The sequence below is a fragment of the Sebastes umbrosus genome, chromosome 7, assembly GCF_015220745.1.
Source record: "Sebastes umbrosus isolate fSebUmb1 chromosome 7, fSebUmb1.pri, whole genome shotgun sequence".
Taxonomy (NCBI): Eukaryota; Metazoa; Chordata; class Actinopteri; order Perciformes; family Sebastidae; genus Sebastes; species Sebastes umbrosus.
Genome location: NC_051275.1, coordinates 35999947 through 36025464, shown reverse-complemented (window position 1 = coordinate 36025464; position 25518 = coordinate 35999947). Strand labels below are relative to the sequence as shown.

Below are 25518 nucleotides of genomic sequence, written 5' to 3'. Positions count from 1 at the left end.
AGGAGAGGAGGAGGAGAGGAGGAGGAGAGGAGAGGAGGAGGAGGAGAGGAGGAGGAGGAGCGGAGAGGAGAGGAGGAGGAGCGGAGAGGAGAGGAGGAGGAGCGGAGAGAGAGAGAAGACTCAGCAGGGAAGATGGCGACCGCAGGGTCCGCCGAACGGCCCGGCAGACCGGCCAGCGCCTCCGCCGGCAAGTACCGGGCCGGGTCCGGAACTAGGTGCGGGTCCCGGTCCGGGTCCGGGTCCGGCCCGCTGGAGACCGCCGGGTGTCCGCAGGCCGGCGGCAGCGGCAGCGCGGCGCCCTGCGGACACCCGGCGGCCTGTCCGCTCCTCACAGCCCAGAGACGCTCCGGCAGCGGCAGCAGAGACCGAGACCGGCTCCGGAGGAGGACTCACCCGGAGAGGAGCAGCAGCAGGCCGGCCAGGAGGGACTGCGACAGCCGCAGAGGTCTGTGTGTGTTCACCGGCTGAAGCTGCAGATCACAACCTGCTAGAGACTAACTTTCCTCCAACTTTAACCTGAGAGAGCAGCAGGCCATGTTACACTAGCATTAGTACTAATACAGGAATAATATAGTACTAATATAGTACTAATACAGGAATAATATAGTATTAATACAGGAATAATATAGTATTAATACAGGAATAATACAGGAATAATATAGTACTAATATAGTACTAATACAGGAATAATATAGTATTAATACAGGAATAATATAGTATTAATACAGGAATAATATAGTATTAATACAGGAATAATATAGTATTAATACAGGAATAATATAGTATTAATACAGTAATAATATAGTACTAATACAGGAATAATATAGTATTAATATAGTACTAATACAGGAATAATATAGTACTAATACAGTAATAATATAGTACTAATACAGGAATAATATAGTATTAATACAGTACTAATACAGGAATAATATAGTATTAATACAGGAATAATATAGTATTAATACAGGAATAATATAGTACTAATACAGGAATAATATAGTACTAATACAGGAATAATATAGTATTAATACAGGAATAATATAGTATTAATACAGGAATAATATAGTATTAATACAGGAATAATATAGTACTAATACAGGAATAGTACTAATACAGGAATAATATAGTATTAATACAGGAATAATATAGTACTAATACAGGAATAATATAGTATTAATACAGGAATAATATAGTATTAATACAGGAATAATACAGGAATAATATAGTACTAATATAGTACTAATACAGGAATAATATAGTATTAATACAGGAATAATATAGTATTAATACAGGAATAATATAGTATTAATACAGGAATAATATAGTATTAATACAGGAATAATATAGTATTAATACAGTAATAATATAGTACTAATACAGGAATAATATAGTATTAATACAGGAATAATACAGGAATAATATAGTATTAATACAGGAATAATATAGTATTAATACAGGAATAATATAGTATTAATACAGGAATAATATAGTATTAATACAGTAATAATATAGTACTAATACAGGAATAATATAGTATTAATACAGTACTAATACAGGAATAATATAGTATTAATACAGGAATAATATAGTATTAATACAGGAATAATATAGTACTAATACAGGAATAATATAGTACTAATACAGGAATAATATAGTATTAATACAGGAATAATATAGTACTAATACAGGAATAATATAGTATTAATACAGGAATAATATAGTATTAATACAGGAATAATATAGTATTAATACAGGAATAATATAGTACTAATACAGGAATAGTACTAATACAGGAATAATATAGTATTAATATAGTACTAATACAGGAATAATATAGTACTAATACAGTAATAATATAGTACTAATACAGGAATAATATAGTATTAATACAGTACTAATACAGGAATAATATAGTATTAATACAGGAATAATATAGTATTAATACAGGAATAATATAGTACTAATACAGGAATAGTACTAATACAGGAATAATATAGTATTAATACAGGAATAATATAGTACTAATACAGGAATAATATAGTATTAATACAGGAATAATATAGTACTAATACAGGAATAGTACTAATACAGGAATAATATAGTATTAATACAGGAATAATATAGTACTAATACAGGAATAATATAGTATTAATACAGGAATAATATAGTACTAATACAGGAATAATATAGTATTAATATAGTACTAATACAGGAATAATATAGTACTAATACAGGAATAATATAGTACTAATACAGGAATAATATAGTATTAATACAGGAATAATATAGTACTAATACAGGAATAATATAGTATTAATATAGTACTAATACAGGAATAATATAGTACTAATACAGGAATAATATAGTACTAATACAGGAATAATATAGTATTAATACAGGAATAATATAGTACTAATACAGGAATAATATAGTACTAATACAGGAATAATATAGTACTAATACAGGAATAATATAGTATTAATATAGTACTAATACAGGAATAATATAGTATTAATACAGGAATAATATAGTATTAATACAGGAATAATACAGGAATAATATAGTACTAATATAGTACTAATACAGGAATAATATAGTATTAATACAGGAATAATATAGTATTAATACAGGAATAATATAGTATTAATACAGGAATAATATAGTATTAATACAGGAATAATATAGTATTAATACAGTAATAATATAGTACTAATACAGGAATAATATAGTATTAATACAGGAATAATACAGGAATAATATAGTATTAATACAGGAATAATATAGTATTAATACAGGAATAATATAGTATTAATACAGGAATAATATAGTATTAATACAGTAATAATATAGTACTAATACAGGAATAATATAGTATTAATACAGTACTAATACAGGAATAATATAGTATTAATACAGGAATAATATAGTATTAATACAGGAATAATATAGTACTAATACAGGAATAATATAGTATTAATACAGGAATAATATAGTATTAATACAGGAATAATATAGTATTAATACAGGAATAATATAGTACTAATACAGGAATAATATAGTATTAATACAGGAATAATATAGTACTAATACAGGAATAATATAGTATTAATACAGGAATAATATAGTATTAATACAGGAATAATATAGTACTAATACAGGAATAATATAGTACTAATACAGGAATAATATAGTATTAATACAGGAATAATATAGTACTAATACAGGAATAATATAGTACTAATACAAGAATAATATAGTATTAATATAGTACTAATACAGGAATAATATAGTATTAATACAGGAATAATATAGTATTAATACAGGAATAATATAGTATTAATACAGGAATAATATAGTATTAATACAGGAATAATATAGTACTAATACAGGAATAATATAGTATTAATATAGTACTAATACAGGAATAATATAGTATTAATACAGGAATAATATAGTATTAATACAGGAATAATATAGTATTAATACAGGAATAATATAGTATTAATACAGGAATAATATAGTACTAATACAGGAATAATATAGTATTAATATAGTACTAATACAGGAATAATATAGTATTAATACAGGAATAATATAGTATTAATATAGTACTAATACAGGAATAATATAGTATTAATACAGGAATAATATAGTATTAATACAGGAATAATATAGTATTAATATAGTACTAATACAGGAATAATATAGTATTAATACAGGAATAATATAGTATTAATACAAGAATAATATAGTATTAATATAGTACTAATACAGGAATAATATAGTATTAATATAGTACTAATACAGGAATAATATAGTATTAATACAGGAATAATATAGTGTTAATACAGGAATAATACAGGAATAACATAGTCATAATATAGTAATAATATAGTCATAATATAGTCATAATATAGTACTAATATAGTCATAATATAGTACTAATATAGTCATAATATAGTACTAATATAGTCATAATATAGTCATAATATAGTAATAATATAGTACTAATATAGTCAGAATATAGTACTAATATAGTCATAATATAGTCATAATATAGTAATAATATAGTCAGAATATAATAATAATATAGTACTAATATAGGAATAATATAGTACTAATATAGTATTAATATAGTACCAATATAGTCATAATATAGTAATAATATAGTATTAATATAGTCATAATATAGTCATAATATAGTAATAATATAGTATTAATATAGTCATAATATAGTACTAATATAGTATTAATATAGTCATAATATAGTCATAATATAGTACTAATATAGTATTAATATAGTCATAATATAGTATTAATATAGTACTAATATAGTACTAATATAGTATTAATATAGTCATAATATAGTACTAATATAGTATTAATATAGTCAGAATATAGTATTAATATAGTCATAATATAGTATTAATATAGTCAGAATATAGTACTAATATAGTATTAATATAGTCATAATATAGTCATAATATAGTATTAATATAGTCATAATATAGTACTAATATAGTATTAAAATAGTCATAATATAGTCATAATATAGTATTAATATAGTCATAATATAGTACTAATATAGTATTAATATAGTCAGAATATAGTACTAATATAGTATTAATATAGTCATAATATAGTCATAATATAGTATTAATATAGTCATAATATAGTACTAATATAGTATTAATATAGTCAGAATATAGTACTAATATAGTATTAATATAGTCATAATATAGTATTAATATAGTCAGAATATAGTATTAATATAGTCAGAATATAGTACTAATATAGTATTAATATAGTCAGAATATAGTATTAATATAGTCAGAATATAGTATTAATATAGTCAGAATATAGTATTAATATAGTCAGAATATAGTACTAATATAGTATTAATATAGTCATAATATAGTATTAATATAGTCATAATATAGTACTAATATAGTATTAATATAGTCAGAATATAGTACTAATATAGTATTAATATAGTCAGAATATAGTATTAATATAGTCAGAATATAGTACTAATATAGTATTAATATAGTCATAATATAGTATTAATATAGTCAGAATATAGTATTAATATAGTAAAAAATATAGTACTAATATAGTATTAATATAATAATAATATAGTATTAATATAGTATTAATATAGTCATAATATAGTACTAATATAGTACTAATATAGTCATAGTAACTCTATCCTGGTCTCACCCGGGTCACTGGTCTAACTCGGATCAGAACTCTATCCTGGTCTAACCCGGGTCACTGGTCTAACTCGGGTCAGAACTCTATCTTGGTCTAACCCGGGTCACTGGTCTAACTCGGGTCAGAACTCTATCTTGGTCTAACCCGGGTCACTCAGTGACCTGTATACAAGCTGCAGACAGACAGTATAATATAAACCGGGTTATATTTTATAGTTGGGGTCAGATTTGTAATGAAGTCTGGTGGAGGAGGACTAGTCTAGACATGTACAGCTGGAGGAGGAGCTGATGTACTACAGTACAACTGTAGTACAACTGCTCCTACTACAGTACTACTGTAGTACTGCTCCTACTACAGTGCTACTGTAGTACATCAGCTCCTCCTCTAGTACTACTGTAGTACTGCTCCTACTACAGTGCTACTGTAGTACATCAGCTCCTCCTCTAGTACTACTGTAGTACTGCTCCTACTACAGTGCTACTGTAGTACATCAGCTCCTCCTCTAGTACTACTGTAGTACTGCTCCTACTACAGTACTAAGGTAATGCTGCTCCTACTACAGTACTACAGTAGCAGGAGCTGATGTAGTACTGTAGTTGGAGCAGTACTACAGTAGTACTGTAGTAGGAGCAGCATTACAGTAGTACTGTAGTAGGAGCAGTACTACAGTAGTACTAGAGGAGGAGCTGATGTACTACAGTAGCACTGTAGTAGGAGCAGTACTACAGTAGTACTGTAGTAGGAGCAGTTGTACTACAGTTGTACTGTAGTACATCAGCTCCTCCTCTAGTACTACTGTAGTACTGCTCCTACTACAGTACTACATCAGCTCCTGCTACTGTAGTACTGTAGTAGGAGCAGCATTACCTTAGTACTGTAGTAGGAGCAGTACTACAGTAGTACTAGAGGAGGAGCTGATGTACTACAGTAGCACTGTAGTAGGAGCAGTACTACAGTAGTACTAGAGGAGGAGCTGATGTACTACAGTACAACTGTAGTACAACTGCTCCTACTACAGTAGTACTACTTGTGTCCAGCTGTGTTCATCTCTGTTTTCACCATTAGTTCTTTATATTCTCACAGTGATTGATCAGTTGATGAGGACTAAAAGTGATTGATCAGTTGATGAGGACTAAAAGTGATTGATCAGTTGATGAGGACTAAAAGTGATTGATCAGTTGATGATTGATCAGCTGATGACTAACAGTGATTGATCAGTTGATGAGGACTAACAGTGATTGATCAGTTGATGATTGATCAGCTGATGACTAACAGTGATTGATCAGTTGATGATGACTAACAGTGATTGATCAGTTGATGAGGACTAACAGGGATTGATCAGTTGATGAGGACTAACAGTGATTGATCCGTTGATGATTGATCAGCTGATGACTAACATTGATTGATCAGCTGATGATTGATCAGCTGATGACTAACAGTGATTGATCAGTTGATGAGGACTAATAGTGATTGATCAACTGATGATTGATCAGCTGATGACTAACAGTGATTGATCAGTTGATGAGGACTAATAGTGATTGATCAGCTGATGATTGATCAGCTGATGACTAACAGTGATTGATCAGTTGATGAGGACTGATAGTGATTGATCAGCTGATGATTGATCAGCTGATGACTAACAGTGATTGATCAGTTGATGAGGACTAATAGTGATTGATCAACTGATGATTGATCAGCTGATGACTAACAGTGATTGATCAGTTGATGAGGACTAATAGTGATTGATCAGCTGATGATTGATCAGCTGATGACTAACAGTGATTGATCAGTTGATGAGGACTAATAGTGATTGATCAGCTGATGATTGATCAGCTGATGACTAACAGTGATTGATCAGTTGATGAGGACTAATAGTGATTGATCAACTGATGATTGATCAGCTGATGACTAACAGTGATTGATCAGTTGATGAGGACTAATAGTGATTGATCAGCTGATGATTGATCAGCTGATGACTAACAGTGATTGATCAGTTGATGAGGACTAATAGTGATTGATCAGCTGATGATTGATCAGCTGATGACTAACAGTGATTGATCAGTTGATGAGGACTAATAGTGATTGATCAGCTGATGATTGATCAGCTGATGACTAACAGTGATTGATCAGTTGATGAGGACTAATAGTGATTGATCAGCTGATGATTGATCAGCTGATGACTAACAGTGATTGATCAGTTGATGAGGACTAATAGTGATTGATCAGCTGATGATTGATCAGCTGATGACTAACAGTGATTGATCAGTTGATGAGGACTAATAGTGATTGATCAGCTGATGATTGATCAGCTGATGACTAACAGTGATTGATCAGTTGATGAGGACTAATAGTGATTGATCAGCTGATGATTGATCAGCTGATGACTAACAGTGATTGATCAGTTGATGAGGACTAATAGTGATTGATCAGCTGATGATTGATCAGCTGATGACTAACAGTGGTTTTGCTGGTTCGTCTCTTCAGAGTTCTTCGTCTCTCCGGCTCTCGTCCCAAAATGTTGTGACGTTTCATCAGGACCGACCGGGAAGCACAAGGTGAGCCAGGTTTCCTTCTGTCAGTGAACGCAGCAGCATCCATAGACATACATACACATAGATATATATATACATAGATATGCTTTATATACATAGACATATACAGTCTTTCTGTGTATTCAGACGGTGGTTTGTGTGTTTCAGCTGTTGTTGTCTGAGGACAGAGAGGAGGTGAAGAGGAGGAACTGTAAAGACGATGAAGAGCCTGTAAGTCCTGTGTTATACAGTATTTAAACTACTATTATTTATTGATACTGTACATTTAAAGTACTGTTCTGAGTGTTTAAATGTGCTTGTTGTCCTGTAGGGAGTTCTGTCTGACTCTGAGAACGAGGAGCCGATCAGCAGGAGGATCAGAAACATCTCAGCCTTCATCAGGAAAACCAAAAGCTGTGCAGCCTTCACAGGGTGAGCTCAGCCTGAAACCTGTCTGACCTGAGATAGACAGATAGATAGACACCACATTGGTCTTTGGATCGTACGTCAGCGTCGCCGCCATATTGGGGAGGTCAGGACCGGCCTGTAAACACACACTAGTGAACCGGGAGCTGCTGTTTCTCTGGACAAAAACACTGAACACGTTGGCTAAAGCTGACTAGCTAACGCTGGCTAGCTAACGCTGGCTAGCTAACGCTGACTAGCTAACGCTGGCTAGCTAACGCTGGCTAGCTAACGCTGGCTAGCTAACGCTGGCTAGCTAACGCTGGCTAGCTAACGCTGACTAGCTAACGCTGACTAGCTAACGCTGGCTAGCTAACGCTGACTAGCTAACGCTGGCTAGCTAACGCTGGCTAGCTAACGCTGGCTAGCTAACGCTGACTAGATAACGCTGGCTAGCTAACGCTGACTAGCTAACGCTGGCTAGCTAACGCTGGCTAGCTAACGCTGGCTAGCTAACGCTGGCTAGATAACGCTGGCTAGCTAACGCTGGCTAGATAACGCTGGCTAGCTAACGCTGGCTAGATAACGCTGGCTAGCTAACGCTGGCTAGATAACGCTGGCTAGCTAACGCTGGCTAGATAACGCTGACTAGCTAACGCTGACTAGCTAACGCTGACTAGCTAACGCTAGCTAGCTAACGCTGACTAGCTAACGCTGGCTAGCTAACGCTGGCTAGCTAACGCTAGCTAGCTAACGCTGGCTAGATAACGCTGACTAGCTAACGCTGGCTAGCTAACGCTGGCTAGATAATGCTGACTAGCTAACGCTAGCTAGCTAACGCTGACTAGCTAACGCTGGCTAGCTAACGCTGACTAGCTAACGCTGGCTAGCTAACGCTGGCTAGCTAACGCTGACTAGCTAACGCTGACTAGCTAACGCTGACTAGCTAACGCTAGCTAGCTAACGCTGACTAGCTAACGCTGGCTAGCTAACGCTGACTAGCTAACGCTGGCTAGCTAACGCTAGCTAGCTAACGCTGACTAGCTAACGCTGGCTAGCTAACGCTGGCTAGCTAACGCTGGCTAGCTAACGCTGGCTAGCTAACGCTGGCTAGCTAACGCTGACTAGATAACGCTGGCTAGCTAACGCTGACTAGATAACGCTGGCTAGATAACGCTGACTAGCTAACGCTGGCTAGCTAACGCTGGCTAGCTAACGCTGGCTAGCTAACGCTGACTAGCTAACGCTGGCTAGATAACGCTGGCTAGCTAACGCTGGCTAGATAACGCTGGCTAGCTAACGCTGGCTAGATAACGCTGGCTAGCTAACGCTGGCTAGATAACGCTGGCTAGCTAACGCTGGCTAGATAACGCTGACTAGCTAACGCTGACTAGCTAACGCTGACTAGCTAACGCTAGCTAGCTAACGCTGACTAGCTAACGCTGGCTAGCTAACGCTGGCTAGCTAACGCTAGCTAGCTAACGCTGGCTAGATAACGCTGACTAGCTAACGCTGGCTAGCTAACGCTGGCTAGATAATGCTGACTAGCTAACGCTAGCTAGCTAACGCTGACTAGCTAACGCTGACTAGCTAACGCTGGCTAGCTAACGCTAGCTAGCTAACGCTGGCTAGATAACGCTAGCTAGCTAACGCTGGCTAGCTAACGCTGGCTAGCTAATGCTGGCTAGCTAACGCTGACTAGCTAACGCTAGCTAGCTAACGCTAGCTAGCTAACGCTGACTAGCTAACGCTGGCTAGCTAACGCTGGCTAGCTAACGCTGGCTAGCTAACGCTGGCTAGCTAACGCTAGCTAGCTAACGCTGACTAGCTAACGCTAGCTAGATAACGCTGGCTAGATAACACTGACTAGCTAACGCTGGCTAGCTAACACTGACTAGCTAACGCTGGCTAGCTAACGCTGACTAGCAACTATCGTTGTCTTGTTTTTTTAACAATGGCTGAAGAGAATCCTAGTAGCGTTTCAGAGACGGAGAGAAAGGGTTGCTAATAGATTAGCATCATTTCCTCTCCGTCTCTGAAACGCTTCTCTGATATTGTAGCTCTAGAGCTCCAATCACAGTTACTCATCTCTAATGTCTGAGATCTGGATTCAGACAACAACACAGAGGACATTTAGATGTGGAGCTTTAGCCCACTGCTAGCGTTAGCCTCCAGCTAATGTTAGCCAATTGCTAGCGTTAGCCTCCAGCTAATGTCAGCCCACTGCTAGCGTTAGCCTCCAGCTAATGTCAGCCCACTGCTAGCGTTAGCCTCCAGCTAATGTCAGCCCACTGCTAGCGTTAGCCTCCAGCTAATGTCAGCCCACTGCTAGCGTTAGCCTCCAGCTAATGTTAGCCCACTGCTAGCGTTAGCCTCCAGCTAATGTTAGCCCACTGCTAGCATTAGCCTCCAGTCTTTCCTTTGTTTAGCCTCCAGCTAACACCGTGACCTCATCATGACCTCATCGTGACCTCATCGTGACCTCACCGTGACCTCATTGTGACCTCATCATGTTAAAGGGTCTATAGTAATGATGTGTCTGACCAGCTGACCTGTGTTGTTCTTCTTCAGTGGTTCTCAGAGGAGTCAGAGCTGCACCGACCCGATGGAGGACAGAGGAGCGAAGCTGAAGGTCGTCACCCAGCCGGCCCTCATGGACACAGTACGTAGTGTATATGTCTATATATGTTTATATATATTTATATATAGGCCTGTCACCATATCGTATTTAGTTGGATGATATATAAGACCATTTTATTCCACTGGTTTAATGATCATATATCATCATACATCATAATAAATCTAAAGTCTGACCCTGCTGCTGAATATTAATGTCCACCAATACTTTTAAAAATATTACAGAAGGTCAAGAGATCCACACACACAGGACAGAGAGTCCGCTCCATCATAGGAGATAAAGATCAGAGTATAGTTAGGTTGTCTGTCTGTAGTATGAATCTGCTAAAAGACGTTATAATAAAGACGTTTTAATATGATTCTAGTGGCTACATGAGCTAACGTGGTTGTGTTGTTCTGGTCCGTCAGGTGGGCATCGGTCACAGTTCCACAGCAGGAATCCTCCTCTCCTCTGAGAACAGTCGCTCCGTCTCGGCTCCCATCACCGCTCCGGACCGGAGGCTCACCTGGCGAGCTGTCGTCTCGTCGTCGTTATCGTCGACTCCTCTGGGCGTCCCTCCGCCGCGCCCCGAGCGCTCCATCAGCCCCGAGAGCAACGACAGCATCTCGGAAGAGCTCAACCACTTCAAACCCATCGTCTGCTCGCCGTGCACGCCGCCCAAACGCCTGCCAGACGGCCGTCTGATGGAGCCCAACATCGTGAAGTCCACGCCCCGGAACCTGACCCGCGGCCTGCAGAAGGCCACCAGCTACGAGGCCAGTCCCGCTGTCCTGCAGAAGTGGCGGCAGATCGAACTCGACCGCCAGAGCCTCAAAGTGAACTCCAAGGCGACGCTGACGAGCCCCGTTAACGAGCTCCACGGCAAGACCGGCGGGGGGGAGGAAGCAAAGACCCGTCGGTCCCTGGCGGGACGGGACGGAGACGGAGTGACGGCCGTCAACAAGAGGAGGCTGCTGTTCGACCCTCCGGCCGGAGACGCGGACCCCTTCCAAAAACAGTCTGTGAAGATCCGGGTCCCCGCGATCCGCTACAGCAGCGAGGCCACTTTCAGAGGAAGTTCAGACTTTGAGCCGACAGTCGGCGCTCCAGAGTCCTGCAGCGGGGGACCGCTTTTCAGCCGGAAACAGTCCTTCTCGCCGTACACTAAGAACTCCGGGTTCCAGTCCTGTAAGTTAGTGCCAAAGGACTCGCAGAGTCCGAGGAAGGAGTCCGACAGTAGCCTCCACAACCAGTCTACCTCAAGGAGGGGCAAGAAGCGGGAACAGAAGACCAAACACCTGGACTCGGAGCGGGACTCGGATCTGAAGAGGAGCTGGTCGGTCAGCCAGGAGGCCTTCGACGAACGCTACATCCGTCAGATCCGGCAGGAGCGTCAGGACCGGGCGATCGCCCTGAAGCTGCAGAGACAGTTCGACCTGGAGAACCAGACCGTCAACCGCCGGAGGAGCCCCGACAAGTACTTCCTGCGGTCCTGGATGTCCAATCAAAACCACCGCAGGAGGCGTGGCCTGAGGAGATCTCGACGAATCAACAAGAAGCACTAGAGAGCGAGTCGCCTGCTGGAACTTGGAACAAAGAGGGACAGGAAGTGGTTCATATTATGCAAAGTGACGAAAGGTTTGAATGTTTTTACACGAACAGTGGAGGAAAACGTTCCATCAACTTCCTCCAGACGTTGTTTAGTTTGATCGTTTCACCAGCAAATCACCAAAAACTGAACGAGGATCAGTCTGAAACCTGAAACCTGGACTGCCATCGGCACGTCTCTGGAGGACCCACGAGATCCTGGACCAGAACTCATAAAATACACAACTGTTGCTGTATAAATCTGACTTCAGGGTCCACTGGAGGTCTGAGGCTTCAGGGTCCACTGTAGGTCTAAACCTTCAGGGTCCACTGGAGGTCTGAGGCTTCAGGGTCCACTGGAGGTCTGAGGCTTCAGGGTCCACTGGAGGTCTAAACCTTCAGGGTCCACTGGAGGTCTGAGGCTTCAGGGTCCACTGGAGGTCTGAAGCTTCAGGGTCCACTGGAGGTCTAAACCTTCAGGGTCCACTGGAGGTCTGAGGCTTCAGGGTCCACTGGAGGTCTGAAGCTTCAGGGTCCACTGGAGGTCTGAAGCTTCAGAGTCCACTGGAGGTCTAAACCTTCAGGGTCCACTGGAGGTCTTAAGCTTCAGGGTCCACTGGAGGTCTGAAGCTTCAGAGTCCACTGGAGGTCTAAACCTTCAGGGTCCACTGGAGGTCTGAGGCTTCAGGGTCCACTGGAGGTCTGAAGCTTCAGGGTCCACTGGAGGTCTAAAGCTTCAGGGTCCACTGGAGGTCTAAACCTTCAGGGTCCACTGGAGGTCTAAAGCTTCAGGGTCCACTGGAGATCTGAGGCTTCAGGGTCCACTGGAGGTCTGAAGCTTCAGGGTCCACTGGAGGTCTGAAGCTTCAGGGTCCACTGGAGGTCTGAAGCTTCAGGGTCCACTGGAGGTCTGAGGCTTCAGGGTCCACTGGAGGTCTAAACCTTCAGGGTCCACTGGAGGTCTGAGGCTTCAGGGTCCACTGGAGGTCTAAACCTTCAGGGTCCACTGGGGGTCTGAGGCTTCAGGGTCCACTGGAGGTCTAAACCTTCAGGGTCCACTGGAGGTCTGAAGCTTCAGGGTCCACTGGAGGTCTGAAGCTTCAGGGTCCACTGGAGGTCTGAAGCTTCAGGGTCCACTGGAGGTCTAAACCTTCAGGGTCCACTGGAGGTCTGAGGCTTCAGGGTCCACTGGAGGTCTGAAGCTTCAGGGTCCACTGGAGGTCTGAAGCTTCAGAGTCCACTGGAGGTCTAAACCTTCAGGGTCCACTGGAGGTCTGAGGCTTCAGGGTCCACTGGAGGTCTGAAGCTTCAGGGTCCACTGGAGGTCTAAAGCTTCAGGGTCCACTGGAGATCTGAGGCTTCAGGGTCCACTGGAGGTCTGAAGCTTCAGGGTCCACTGGAGGTCTGAAGCTTCAGGGTCCACTGGAGGTCTAAACTTTCAGGGTCCACTGGAGGTCTGAACCTTCAGGGTCCACTGGAGGTCTAAAGCTTCAGGGTCCACTGGAGGTCTGGGTCTTCAGGGGCCCCGTATCTCCTCCCACTCTGGGTCCTGGTCCACCTCTGTAGCTGACTGGAGTCTTCCAGTCTGAACGTCTTTCAGATGTTTTGAAGCTCTGGATTCTGGCCCGCTGAGGCTCATGGGTACTGTAGTCTTTGTTTAGAGCCAGACCGGTCTGGAGCCGCGTGATTGGACGAGAGGAAGAAAAGCTTTGAGGAAACAAAGAGAAGAAGAGTCAGAGTTTAATGTCTGAAGCTGCGTTCACGTTTAGTATTTCCTCCTGGAGTGTGCCGGTGTAGAAGTATAAAGTACCTCAACTTGTACCTCAGTACTCGTACCTCAGTACTCGTACTTCAGTACTCGTACTTCAGTACTCGTACCTCAGTACTCGTACCTCAGTACTCGTACTTCAGTACTTGTACTCCGTTGTTTCCTCTCTAATGTGAACGCGGCTTCACTGTTAATCCTTTATTTCACATTCCTGCAGCTTCACATTCGTCTCTCTTCTGTTTGTTTCTGTTAAAGTTGTGACATCATCAGGTCAGGAGAAGGGAGACGGCTGTTATCCTTATTATCATCATTGATATTATTATTATTATTATTGTTATTGTTATTGTGTGTTATTGACAGAGTTTCTAGTGTTTCTCTTCAGAGACTCTGAAGGGCTTCTTTTCTTTCAGCTTTACAACACTGATATGCACATTTTATAAAGTGTTCAGATGTGTGTGTGTGTGTGTCTGTGTGTGTGTGTGTGTGTGTCTGTGTGTGAGTGTCTGTGTGTGTGTGTGTGTGTGTCTGTGTGTCTGTGTGTGTATGTGTGAGTGTGTGTGTGTGTGTGTGAGTGTGTGTGTCTGTGTGTGTGTCTGTGTGTGTGTCTGTGTGTGTCTGTGTGAGTGTGTGTGTCTGTGTGTGTGTGTGTCTGTGTGTGTGTGTGTGTGTGTGAGTGTGTGTCTGTGTGTGTGTGTCTGTGTGTGTGTGTGTGTGTGTGTGTCTGTGTGTGTGTGTGTGTGTCTGTGTGTGTGTCTGTGTCTGTGTCTGTGTGTGTGAGTGTGTGTGTGTGTGTCTGTGTGTGTGTGTGTGTGTGTGTGTGTCTGTGTGTGTCTGTGTCTGTGTGTGTGAGTGTGTGTGTCTGTGTGTGTGTGTGTGTGTGTGTGTGTGTGTGTGTCTGTGTCTGTGTGTGTGTGTGTGTGTGTGTGTGTGTGTGTGTGTGTGTGTGTGTGTGTGTGTGTGTCTGTGTGTGTGTGTGTCTGTGTGTGTGTGTGTGTGTGTGTGTGTGTGTGTGTGTGTGTGTGTGTGTGAGATGGGGGGGGGTAATGCTGAGTGCCAAATGATCAGAGACGTCTGATGGACCATGTGACCGTGTTGATAGTTGATAGTTTTGTATGAGAGGAGATCTGTAGCTGCTGGAACCAAGAACAACCTGAATGACCTGAAACACCAACGTGTCCTGTCTTCTTCTTGCTGTGTGTATATTTATTTATAGGGATATATATATTTATATAAATTTAAAAAAAATAGCTGAAAAAAGTGAAAAGATATCCAAAAACTGTAAAAAGAAAGAAACATTTTTCAAAAATCCACAGACGGTAACAGAGTAAAGAGAAGAAGTTGAAACGTCCAAAAACTAATGGACAATTATTCTAAATTTATTAGTAAAATATGTGAAAATGGTTTTGAAAATATCCAATAAATATGTGAGAAATGTCTGAAAAATATCCCACCAAAAAATCTGGAAAACATCCAAAACCGAATTGGAAGAGCAGGTGAAACATCCCAAAAAATATTACACAATTATCTGAAATATATTAGTAAAATGTGTCTGAAAAATATTCGAAAAATTCTTAGTAAAATAAATTTAAAAGAAATATAAAAGATTTTAGAAAAATAGCTGAAAAAAAGCGAAAAAATACCCTAAAAATTAAAAGAAAAAGAAATATTAGAAACATTTTCAAAAATCTATATATGGTAACAGATTTAGGAGAAGATTGTTGAAACATAAAAAATATCCCTTAAAAATCTGGAAAAAGTCTGAAAACGTTGGAAGAGCAGGTGAAAAATATTAATAAAATATGTGAAGAATATTTGTAAAAAATGTCTGAAAAATATTCGAAAAATCATCAGTAAAATATGTGATAAGATTTTTGAAAAATAGCTGAAAATAATATTAGAAACAATTTTTAAAAATCCACTGACGGGGAACAGAGTAAAGAGAAGAAGTTGAAACATCCATAAAATACTGTACTTTATTAAATACTGTAGAAGTGAGAACATTAAGTCCCCATTCAGCTGAAGGTTATAGAGTTATAGAAAGAACTGATCTTTTCATTATTTATAGTATTATACATATATAATACTAGATATTATAGAAAGAGCTGATCTTTTATTATATCTAGTGTTATATAATATCTTATACTAGATATTATATATATATATATATTATAGAAAGAGCTGATCTTTTATTTTGATGGGGTTTATTATTTTTCTGTTTCGTGTTTTTGAGCGCGCACCTTGCTGCTGCTTCCGCCTCGGGCACGCGAACGCGATGACGTGTCGGCCGTTGAGATGTCGGTGAGGGCCAAACAGAGGCGTCTACGTCACACAGGGGGCGTCGGTGAGAGCCAATCAGAGGCGTCCACGTCACACAGGGGGCGTCGGTGAGAGCCAATCAGAGGTGTCTACGTCACACAGGGGGCGTCGGTGAGAGCCAATCAGAGGCGGCCAGGTCACAGGAGGCGTTTCCTGTTTCCGGAGCGGAGGAGAAGATGGCGACCGCGAGGAACGGAAAGGCTGGCCTGCTGGAGAAGGTTCGTTACTCTGTTAAAGAGTTACTCTGTTACTCTGTTACTCTGTTAAACTGCTCAGTAGACTGAGATGCTGGTGATGGTGGTGTAGACCTGCTCAGTAGACTGTTAGAGCTGATGCTGCTCAGCCTGCTGCACCAGACTCCATACAGAAAACAGCCCATTCTAGTTTATTTACTATTTAATTTCACTCAGAGATCAGTCAGTAATCTGCTTCATTTACAGCCTAAAGATGAACGTTTCGGCTCACTGCTCTTGTAAAGGGATGTATTGTTATAAGTCACTGGTCTTAGTTATATCTCAGAGATGCTGGGGGTCTGTCTACCAGCAGAACCTCCAGAACAATGTTCAGCCCTTATATCACACACATTCACCTCAGGAATGTTATTCTAAAGGCAATATATCATATCAACGTCTGCCATCAAAAAATATGTTTTATTATATACACATATATATTATTAATAATAATAATAATAATAATAATAATAATTTGTATAGACAGGGAGGAGAACTGATTATTATTATTATTATTATTATTATTATTATTAATAATAATGATAATGATAATAATAAAGCATATAGGCAGGGAGGAGAACTGATTATTAATAATATAATAATAATAATAATAACAATAATAATAATAAAGCATATAGGCAGGGAGGAGAACTGATTATTAATAATATAATAATAATAATAACAATAATAATAATAAAGCGTATAGACAGGGAGGAGAAGTGATTATTATTAATAATAATAATAATAATATAATAATTAAAGCTGCAAGCAGCGATGAACGGGCCCTCGCCCCCGCGGGCACGTCTGGGGAACCCGCACGTCGGGATACCCGCTGTCGTGCATTCCCGTGAAAGTCGGAAACTGCACGCAACAGTTAGAGTGAATTTTCTGCTTGGAGCATGTGGCGCTGGAAATGAACTGTTGAGAACATGTGGGGCATCCTTTAAAGCACTTCTATGAGGGTGGCTGGCAGTATACAACCATTTCCTGTTGTCAGTAGGTGGCGCTATGACTATCACTCATAATGGCACGTATATGTCTTCAGGCCTGGACTCTTATAAAACATGTCAAATTTGGGGAAGATTGGACAATGTATCGTCAATTTACAACAATTTCCTGTTTCCTGTAGGGGGCGCTATGACTTTCACTTTTAATGTCACATATATGTCTTCAGGCCTGGTCTCTTATCCAGCTTGTGAAGTTTGGGGCAGATGGGACTAGGTAAAGTCAAGTAACAACAGCATCCTGTGTCATGGCGAAACATCAAAATTCGCCGCGCCGCCACAAGAACGCCGTTGCACGAAAACACAAAAGCTTCGCAATTTAGCATCGTGAAGGTGTTGAGATTCTGCTGCCCGACTTTGAGATGGATCGCTTGTATCCTCTAGGAGGAGTATCGCAAAGTTCCATACCTAAAAAGAGACAAAATGGCGTCTTTGCACATGACGTATGACATCACCGTTCGAGCGATCAAATATTTCTTCGCAATTTAGCATCACAGTAGTTTGAGGGCTATACCACCCAAATTTGACGCGGATCCGATAAACTCTCTAGGAGGAGTTCGTAAAAGTATGCAAAAAATACATGAAAAACGCACATATTCCAATATGGCCGACTTCCCGGTGGGCGTAGCTAATGAAACCCGATGAGGAATATGTCTGAAATAATGAGCAGGATGTACCTACCAAATTTCATGAATATAGGATCAACTTTGACCAAACTATGGCGTTCCATGCGTTAGGGGGCGCTATAGAGCCGGCTAAACATGCTGAACCCAATAACTGTACATTTACATAAAGTTCACAGGTGTCCATCATTTTGCCAAGTTTCATGAGTTTTCGAGTACCTCAAGGTATGTTCAAAACCTAAAAGACATAAGGGGGCGCTAGAGAGCCAACATGCCACGCCCAAGCAAAATTTCACCACTAAATCAAAGTAATTACGAGTTTGGATGTTCGTGTAAAGTTTCATGAGTTTTTGTGCATCCTAAAGTCTTCAAACATGTGTTCGTAAATTTTAAAATCACACAGGAAATCCAAGTTGGCTGACTTCCTGTTGGTCGAAAAAATCTCAAAAATATTTAACACGAACTTCAAGACGTATGCAATTACATACTTGAATTTCGTGAAGATCAAAGAAACTTTCCCTGAAAAACTGCCTACATTAGGGGGCGCTATCTCGCCCGCTGGCGACACCCGATCCGAATCACTACAGAACTTTGAATTTCGCACCACTTCTGACGCATATTCCACTTTTGGTGAGTTTTTGGGGATGGAAAAGGTCCCAAAAACGCGATCTCCCGGCAGAAAAAGAATAATAATACATAGAAAAACAATAGGTTTCCTTGCACTTTCGTGCCAGGACACCGTTGGGGTCCTGGCACTTTCGTGCTCGGGCCCTAATAATAATAATTAAAGCTGCAAGCAGCGATGAACGGGCCCTCGCCCCTACTTGCGCGTTGAGGATGCTGGCGGGACGCCGACCGACGCGGCCGGGCACCGTGAAACCGAAACTCTGACGAGCGCCATGACGCCTGCCGCAAGGCTCTACGACAAGCGGTTCACGAGTTATGAAGGGGGGCGTGGCTAATGTGTAGGGGGCGGGGATAACAACACCAACTTAACAGGCACTCTCTGCTGAGTGATATAACACCTCCCACAAGACTCTACGACAAACGGATCATTAGTTATGAAAGGGGGCGGGGCTAATGTGTAGGGGGCGGGGATAACCTTCACCAATGAAACAGGCACTCTCTGCTGAGTGATATGACACCTCCCACAAGACTCTACGACAAACGGTTCATGAGTTATGGAAGGGGGCGGGGCTAATGTGTAGGGGGCGTGGCTATGACTATATTTTTGCATTTACATATAATCAGGACTGGACCCTTATCATACCTGAGAAATTTGGGGAAGATCGAACTATGTACAGTTGAGTTAGGGTTAACCCACTCTCTGCTGAGTGATATGACACATCCCGCTAGACTCTACGACAAACGGTTCATTAGTTATGAAAGGGGGCGGGGCTAACGTCTTGGGGCGGGGCTATGAGTATAATTTTTCATATACATGTCATCAGTACTGGACCACCATCATACCTGAGAGATTTGGGGCAGATCGGACTATGTACAGTTGAGTTACAATAACTGCCTGTTTCATGGCGAATGGCTCAAAATGGCCGCCACGCTACGGTCAGGTCGTTAAGTGAAAACTCACGATTTTAATAACTTTTCATCCTCAAGGTCTTAAGATGGTCCTGACCAAATTTCAACTCGATCTGATTAAATCTGTAGGAGGAGTTCGTTAAAGTACGCGGCCTATAAAACGCTAAAAGTGACATGAAATCCAATATGGCCGACTTCTGGGTGGGCGGGGCTAATGAAACCCAATGAGGAATATGTTTCAAATGATGAGTGGGATATGCATACCAAATTTCATGAATATCGGATCAACTTTGACAAAGTTAAAATTTCAACGCGTTAGGGGGCGCTATAGAGCCGGCTAAACACACTGAGCCTAATGGCTATACAGTTACATAAAGTTCACAGGTGTCTATCATGTTGCCAAATTTCATGCGTCTACGAGTATGCCAAGGTATACAAATGGATGTTCAAAGGCAAAAAGGACATAAGGGGGCGCTAGAGAGCCAACATGCCACGCCCAAGCAAAATTTCACCACTGAATCAAAGGGATTACCTGTTTGGATGTGCGTGTAAAGTTTCATGAGATTTGGTGCATCCTAAAGTCCTCAAAAATGTGTTCGTAAATTTTAAAATCACGCAGGAAATCCAACATGGCTGACTTCCTGTTGGCCGAAAAAATCTCAAAAATATTTAATGTGCCATTGAAGATGTGAGCAATGACATACTTAAATTTCGTGAAGATCGAAGTAACTTTTTCTGGCAACCTGCTTTCTATAGGGGGCGCTATCGAGCCCGCTGGTGCACCCGAGCCCAATCACTACAGAATATTGCAATTTTCGCCACTTCTGACGCATATTCCAATTCTAGTGAGTTTTGGGGATGGCTAAGGTCGTCAAAAACGCGTTCTTGCAGCAGAAAAAGAATAATACTGACAAAAACAATAGGTTCCTTGCACTTCGTGCCAGGACACCGTTGGGTCCTGGCACTTTCGTGCTCGGGCCCTAATAATAATAATATAATAATCTAGACAGGAAGGAGGAGTGATGAGTAGTCATGTTATTCATATTAATAATAATGAGAAGTGATGAGTAGTCATGTTATTATTATTAATAATAATGAGGAGTGATGAGTAGTCATGTTATTAATATTAATAATAATGAGGAGTGATGAGTAGTCATGTTATTATTATTAATAATAATGAGGAGTGATGAGTAGTCATGTTATTAATATTAATAATAATGAGGAGTGATGAGTAGTCATGTTATTAATATTAATAATAATGAGGAGTGATGAGTAGTCATGTTATTAATATTAATAATAATGAGGAGTGATGAGTAGTCATGTTATTCATATTAATAATAATGAGGAGTGATGAGTAGTCATGTTATTAATATTAATAATAATGAGGAGTGATGAGTAGTCATGTTATTCATATTAATAATAATGAGGAGTGATGAGTAGTCATGTTATTATTATTAATAATAATGAGGAGTGATGAGTAGTCATGTTATTATTATTAATAATAATGAGGAGTGATGAGTAGTCATGTTATTCATATTAATGAGTAGTGATGTTATTAATATCTGTGTTTCAGTGGAGGATCGATGAGAAGCCGGTGAAGATTGATAAATGGGACGGAGCCGCTGTGAAGAACTCTCTGGATGACGCCGCTAAGAAGGTGAGCTTTTATTGTGAAAGGTGGTCAGACTGCTGATGTGATGGTTATGGATCAGTGATCAATAATCGGTGCTGCGCCCCCTTCAGGTGCTGCTGGAGAAGTACGGGTACGTGGAGAACTTCGGGCTGGTGGACGGCCGGCTGCTCATCTGCACCGTCTCCTGTCTGTTCGCCATGCTGGCTCTGGTCTGGGACTTCCTGCACCCCTTCCCCGAGTCCAGACCGGTCCTCGCCTGCTGCGTCATCTCATATCCTTCAACAGGCAGGACACAGGAAGTCCACCTGAGACCACCTGAGACCACCTGAGACCACCTGAGACCACCTGGGCTCATTAACGGCTCATAATGTGGTCTGTGGGTCAGTTTGTGTGTGGGAGGACTGGGGGGTCTGGGAGGACTGGGGGGTCTGGGAGGACTGGGGGGTATGGGTGGACTGGGAGGACTGGGGGGTCTGGGAGGACTGGGAGGACTGGGAGGACTGGAGGACTGGGGGGTCTGGGAGGACTGGGGGGTCTGGGAGGACTGGGAGGACTGGGGGGTATGGGTGGACTGGGTGGACTGGGTGGACTGGGGGGACTGGGAGGACTGGGGGGTATGGGTGGACTGGGTGGACTGGGTGGACTGGGAGGTCTGGGAGGACTGGGAGGACTGGGAGGACTGGGGGGGTCTGGGAGGTCTGGGAGTTCTGTTGGTAATGTTCAGGTTGTGGTTGTGGTCCCTAACCGCCCCCCTCCATCACGTACTTCATCATGATGGGCATCCTGACTCTCTACACCTCCTACCAGGAGAAGAACATCTTCCTGGTGTCGCTGCAGAAGGATCCGGCCGGGATGGATCCGGATCACATGTGGCAGCTCTCCTCCTCCCTCAAACGGTCTGAACCTTTTACCCAGCATGCACTCTGATGACGCACTCATATATATATATATATATATGTATATATATGTATAGCATGTTAACGCAGTGTGTTGTGTGTCTCAGGTTCGATGACCAGTACTCTCTCAGAGTTTCCTTCTCTGATGGAACGTCGAGGAACTCGCGGGAAGCCGAGTTCACGAAGTCCGTGTCGGCGTTCTTTGACGAGAACGGGACGCTGTCCATGGACCAGTTTGAGAAGTGTGTCTCTAAACTTCACGACACGCTGGCCTCCGACAAGAAGACCAAATAACACGTCAGTACGTCAACGCGTCAACGCGTTAACGCGTTGACGCGTCAGGTTGTTTGTGATCTCTGGTTTCATTTCTAACCTGCAGAGAAAATCCATCACAGTCAAAGTTTAGTTTCTGTTTGTCACGATGACCTCATCGTTCCCTGTTAACGCAGCACCTGGTGCTGTGTTCAAGGACCGTCAGAGATTTGAGAGTCAGCTGTAGTACAAGATATAGATCCAGTATAAATCTGAAGGTTTGTGCCCTCAGCCTCCGTCCTCTCCACGCCTTCCCATTCATCGTCTGTGTGAGCAGCCGTGCAGCAATGCATTCTGGTAGCGTGGCGGCGCGATTCGAGAGACGCTGGCCGCTCCTCATTTACATAAAGTTGAGGTCTCGGCTACTTTATGTAAATCAGGGGCGTCTGACGCGACTCGTCGCCTCTGGAAACTCCCTAGAAACTTTAAACTAACCGTTGATCTAGAATGAACAGATTCATCAAAAATGTTTTCAGAAACACATCTCTGAACTATTTACATGAAATAAGAGGAGAAGTTTCCACACGAGCCGCCATGTTGGTTCCGGTTTCAAAGCTGGGAGCAGCAGCTCACGGAGGGAAAGAGTTCGTCCAATCAGGAGTCTAGAAGCAGCCCGTCAAGCGTCCAATGCTGGGAAGAGAGGCGATCCCTCGCTGTGGACACGAACCCTCACTGTTAATGTTAATGTTTACAAAATCACCTCTTGTATATCAAAAAAACAACTTGATTTTGGTCGGAGCTTTCAGCTGCATCGTGTGGCCTTCATCATCCACAGAGGAAGACCACACGTTGTGGCTGAAAGCTTCTTCGATCCAAATTTAAAAGTGAGCTTTCTGTGTGTTGACGTGCGGTCGTCCTCATCAGATTCAGTCCTTTGAGTCCTGAGAGACGGATTCTGTCTCTCTGGGTTTATTGACACATTCATCATTTAGTTATTAAATATTCCTCCTTCTATTCTTTCAGCTGATGGAAGTCGCCGCCGTCGTCTGCTGGTTTTATTTCATCACTTTCTTGGCTCTCTTTTGGTCTCGAGTGTTTAATTCTGTTTTAAATGGTCATAACATTATTAGCATCAATCAGTGAATGCTAACGAAGGTAAACACGGACGCAGTGGTTTTCCTCCTCACGGACAAACTCAACAGGAAGTGGACCGAATGTCGACCAAACTTGATTTTGATTGTTTCATTTAATTCCTGTTATTATTTCTCTGTAATTCTCATCAGTGGAAACATGTCTGAACTTATTAAAGATGGAGATTGTTACCAAAACACTGATGGTCTCGTATTCTGTAGTACCACAGCCATCCAGCAGGTGGAGCTGTTCACTGATGGTCTGGTATTCTGTAGTACCACAGCTCATCCAGCAGGTGGAGCTGTTCACTGATGGTCTGGTATTCTGTAGTACCACAGCCATCCAGCAGGTGGAGCTGTTCACTGATGGTCTGGTATTCTGTAGTACCACAGCTCATCCAGCAGGTGGAGCTGTTCACTGATGGTCTGGTATTCTGTAGTACCACAGCTCATCCAGCAGGTGGAGCTGTTCACTGATGGTCTGGTATTCTGTAGTACCACAGCTCATCCAGCAGGTGGAGCTGTTCACTGATGGTCTGGTATTCTGTAGTACCACAGCTCATCCAGCAGGTGGAGCTGTTCACTGATGGTCTGGTTTTCTGTAGTACCACAGCTAGTGATGGCGAGATGAAGCCTCATGAAGCTTTGAAGCTTTCCAGCAAATTGGTTCGGAAAAGGGTTCATTGCTCGAGGCTTCATGTGCTCACGAAACCGCCTGGTGGTCAAAGAGTGTAAAACAGGCAGATATGATCTTAACCATGTGATAAGATAAGATAAGATATTCCTTTATTAGTCCAGCAGTGGGGAGATGTGCAGTGTGCAGCAGCAAAGGGGAAAGTGCAAAAAACAAAATGCATCAGCTAACACAGTAAAAAAAGAGCTAAACAAAGTGTAACAAAATATGAACCAAGTATAAAGATAGGAAGTATAAAAATAGGAGCAGTATATACTGCATTGACAATAAACAGACTATTAACTAAATTGCACAAGTGGAAAATGATATTACACAGAGAGAATGAATGAATGAATGAATGAATGAAAATCCACTTGAAAATATCAGGTTATTGTCAGTTTGTCAGTTTTTGTTGTGTAAGTGCTCTACTGGGAGCCGTGCTGGTTGAGGTCTACTGGGAGCCGTGCTGGTTGTGCTCTACTGGGAGCCGTGCTGGTTGAGGTCTACTGGGAGCCGTGCTGGTTGTGCTCTACTGGGAGCCGTGCTGGTTGTGGTCTACTGGGAGCACAGATCTGTGATATTCTGTATTTAGAGCCAGTAAAGGCTGTTGGGAATGACTATAAACAATGAAAAAAAATCTATTACCATGTAATCAATTTATATATATATATCATATATAATAAAATGTCTATTTAGTAAGTATATTATGAGTATATAACATACATGTATAATAAACTGTCATTGTTTTGTGAGTAATGCATCTTATGTGTGTAAACCAATCCTTTGGTCAGTAATTGTATTGTAGTGTAGTGTAATATAATATAATAATTGCAGGAGGGGTAATATTAGTGTTCTGTGTCACTTCTGGAAAGTGGCATTGGTTTAACCAGTGAAGATCTGAACCACTTCATGAACCAGTCAGCGGTACGGCCGGGCAGCGAGGCTTCGGATGCCATCAATGACGTCATTGGTCTAAAACGATACAAGCCCCGATACGCGCATCGCAGGAAACTTCCTGGATTACTCGACACACGCTCCGAAGCCTCGGCACAGCACGTAACATCACTAACCACAGCGCATCCAGCAGGTGGAGCTGTTCA

General features: G+C 41.3%; 2 protein-coding genes across 2 annotated transcripts; both read left to right on the top strand.

The window, feature by feature from the left end:
• The first annotated feature begins 10 nt into the window (after window positions 1-10).
• On the top strand, window positions 11-13902 carry rnf169 (ring finger protein 169). The gene is made up of 6 exons (XM_037774760.1): window positions 11-445; window positions 7702-7772; window positions 7917-7979; window positions 8080-8180; window positions 10725-10815; window positions 11199-13902. Exons 1-6 carry the CDS (start codon window positions 133-135, stop codon window positions 12333-12335), a joined length of 1776 nt encoding a protein of 591 aa, XP_037630688.1. The 5' UTR covers window positions 11-132; the 3' UTR covers window positions 12336-13902.
• A 672-nt stretch (window positions 13903-14574) lies between these two features.
• spcs2 (signal peptidase complex subunit 2) lies at window positions 14575-23945 on the top strand. Its single transcript, XM_037774810.1, has 7 exons — window positions 14575-14580; window positions 16588-16659; window positions 21408-21491; window positions 21578-21738; window positions 22229-22363; window positions 22471-22660; window positions 23639-23945. Exons 1-6 carry the CDS (start codon window positions 14575-14577, stop codon window positions 22655-22657), a joined length of 645 nt encoding a protein of 214 aa, XP_037630738.1. The 3' UTR covers window positions 22658-22660; window positions 23639-23945.
• The last annotated feature ends 1573 nt before the right edge of the window (window positions 23946-25518 follow it).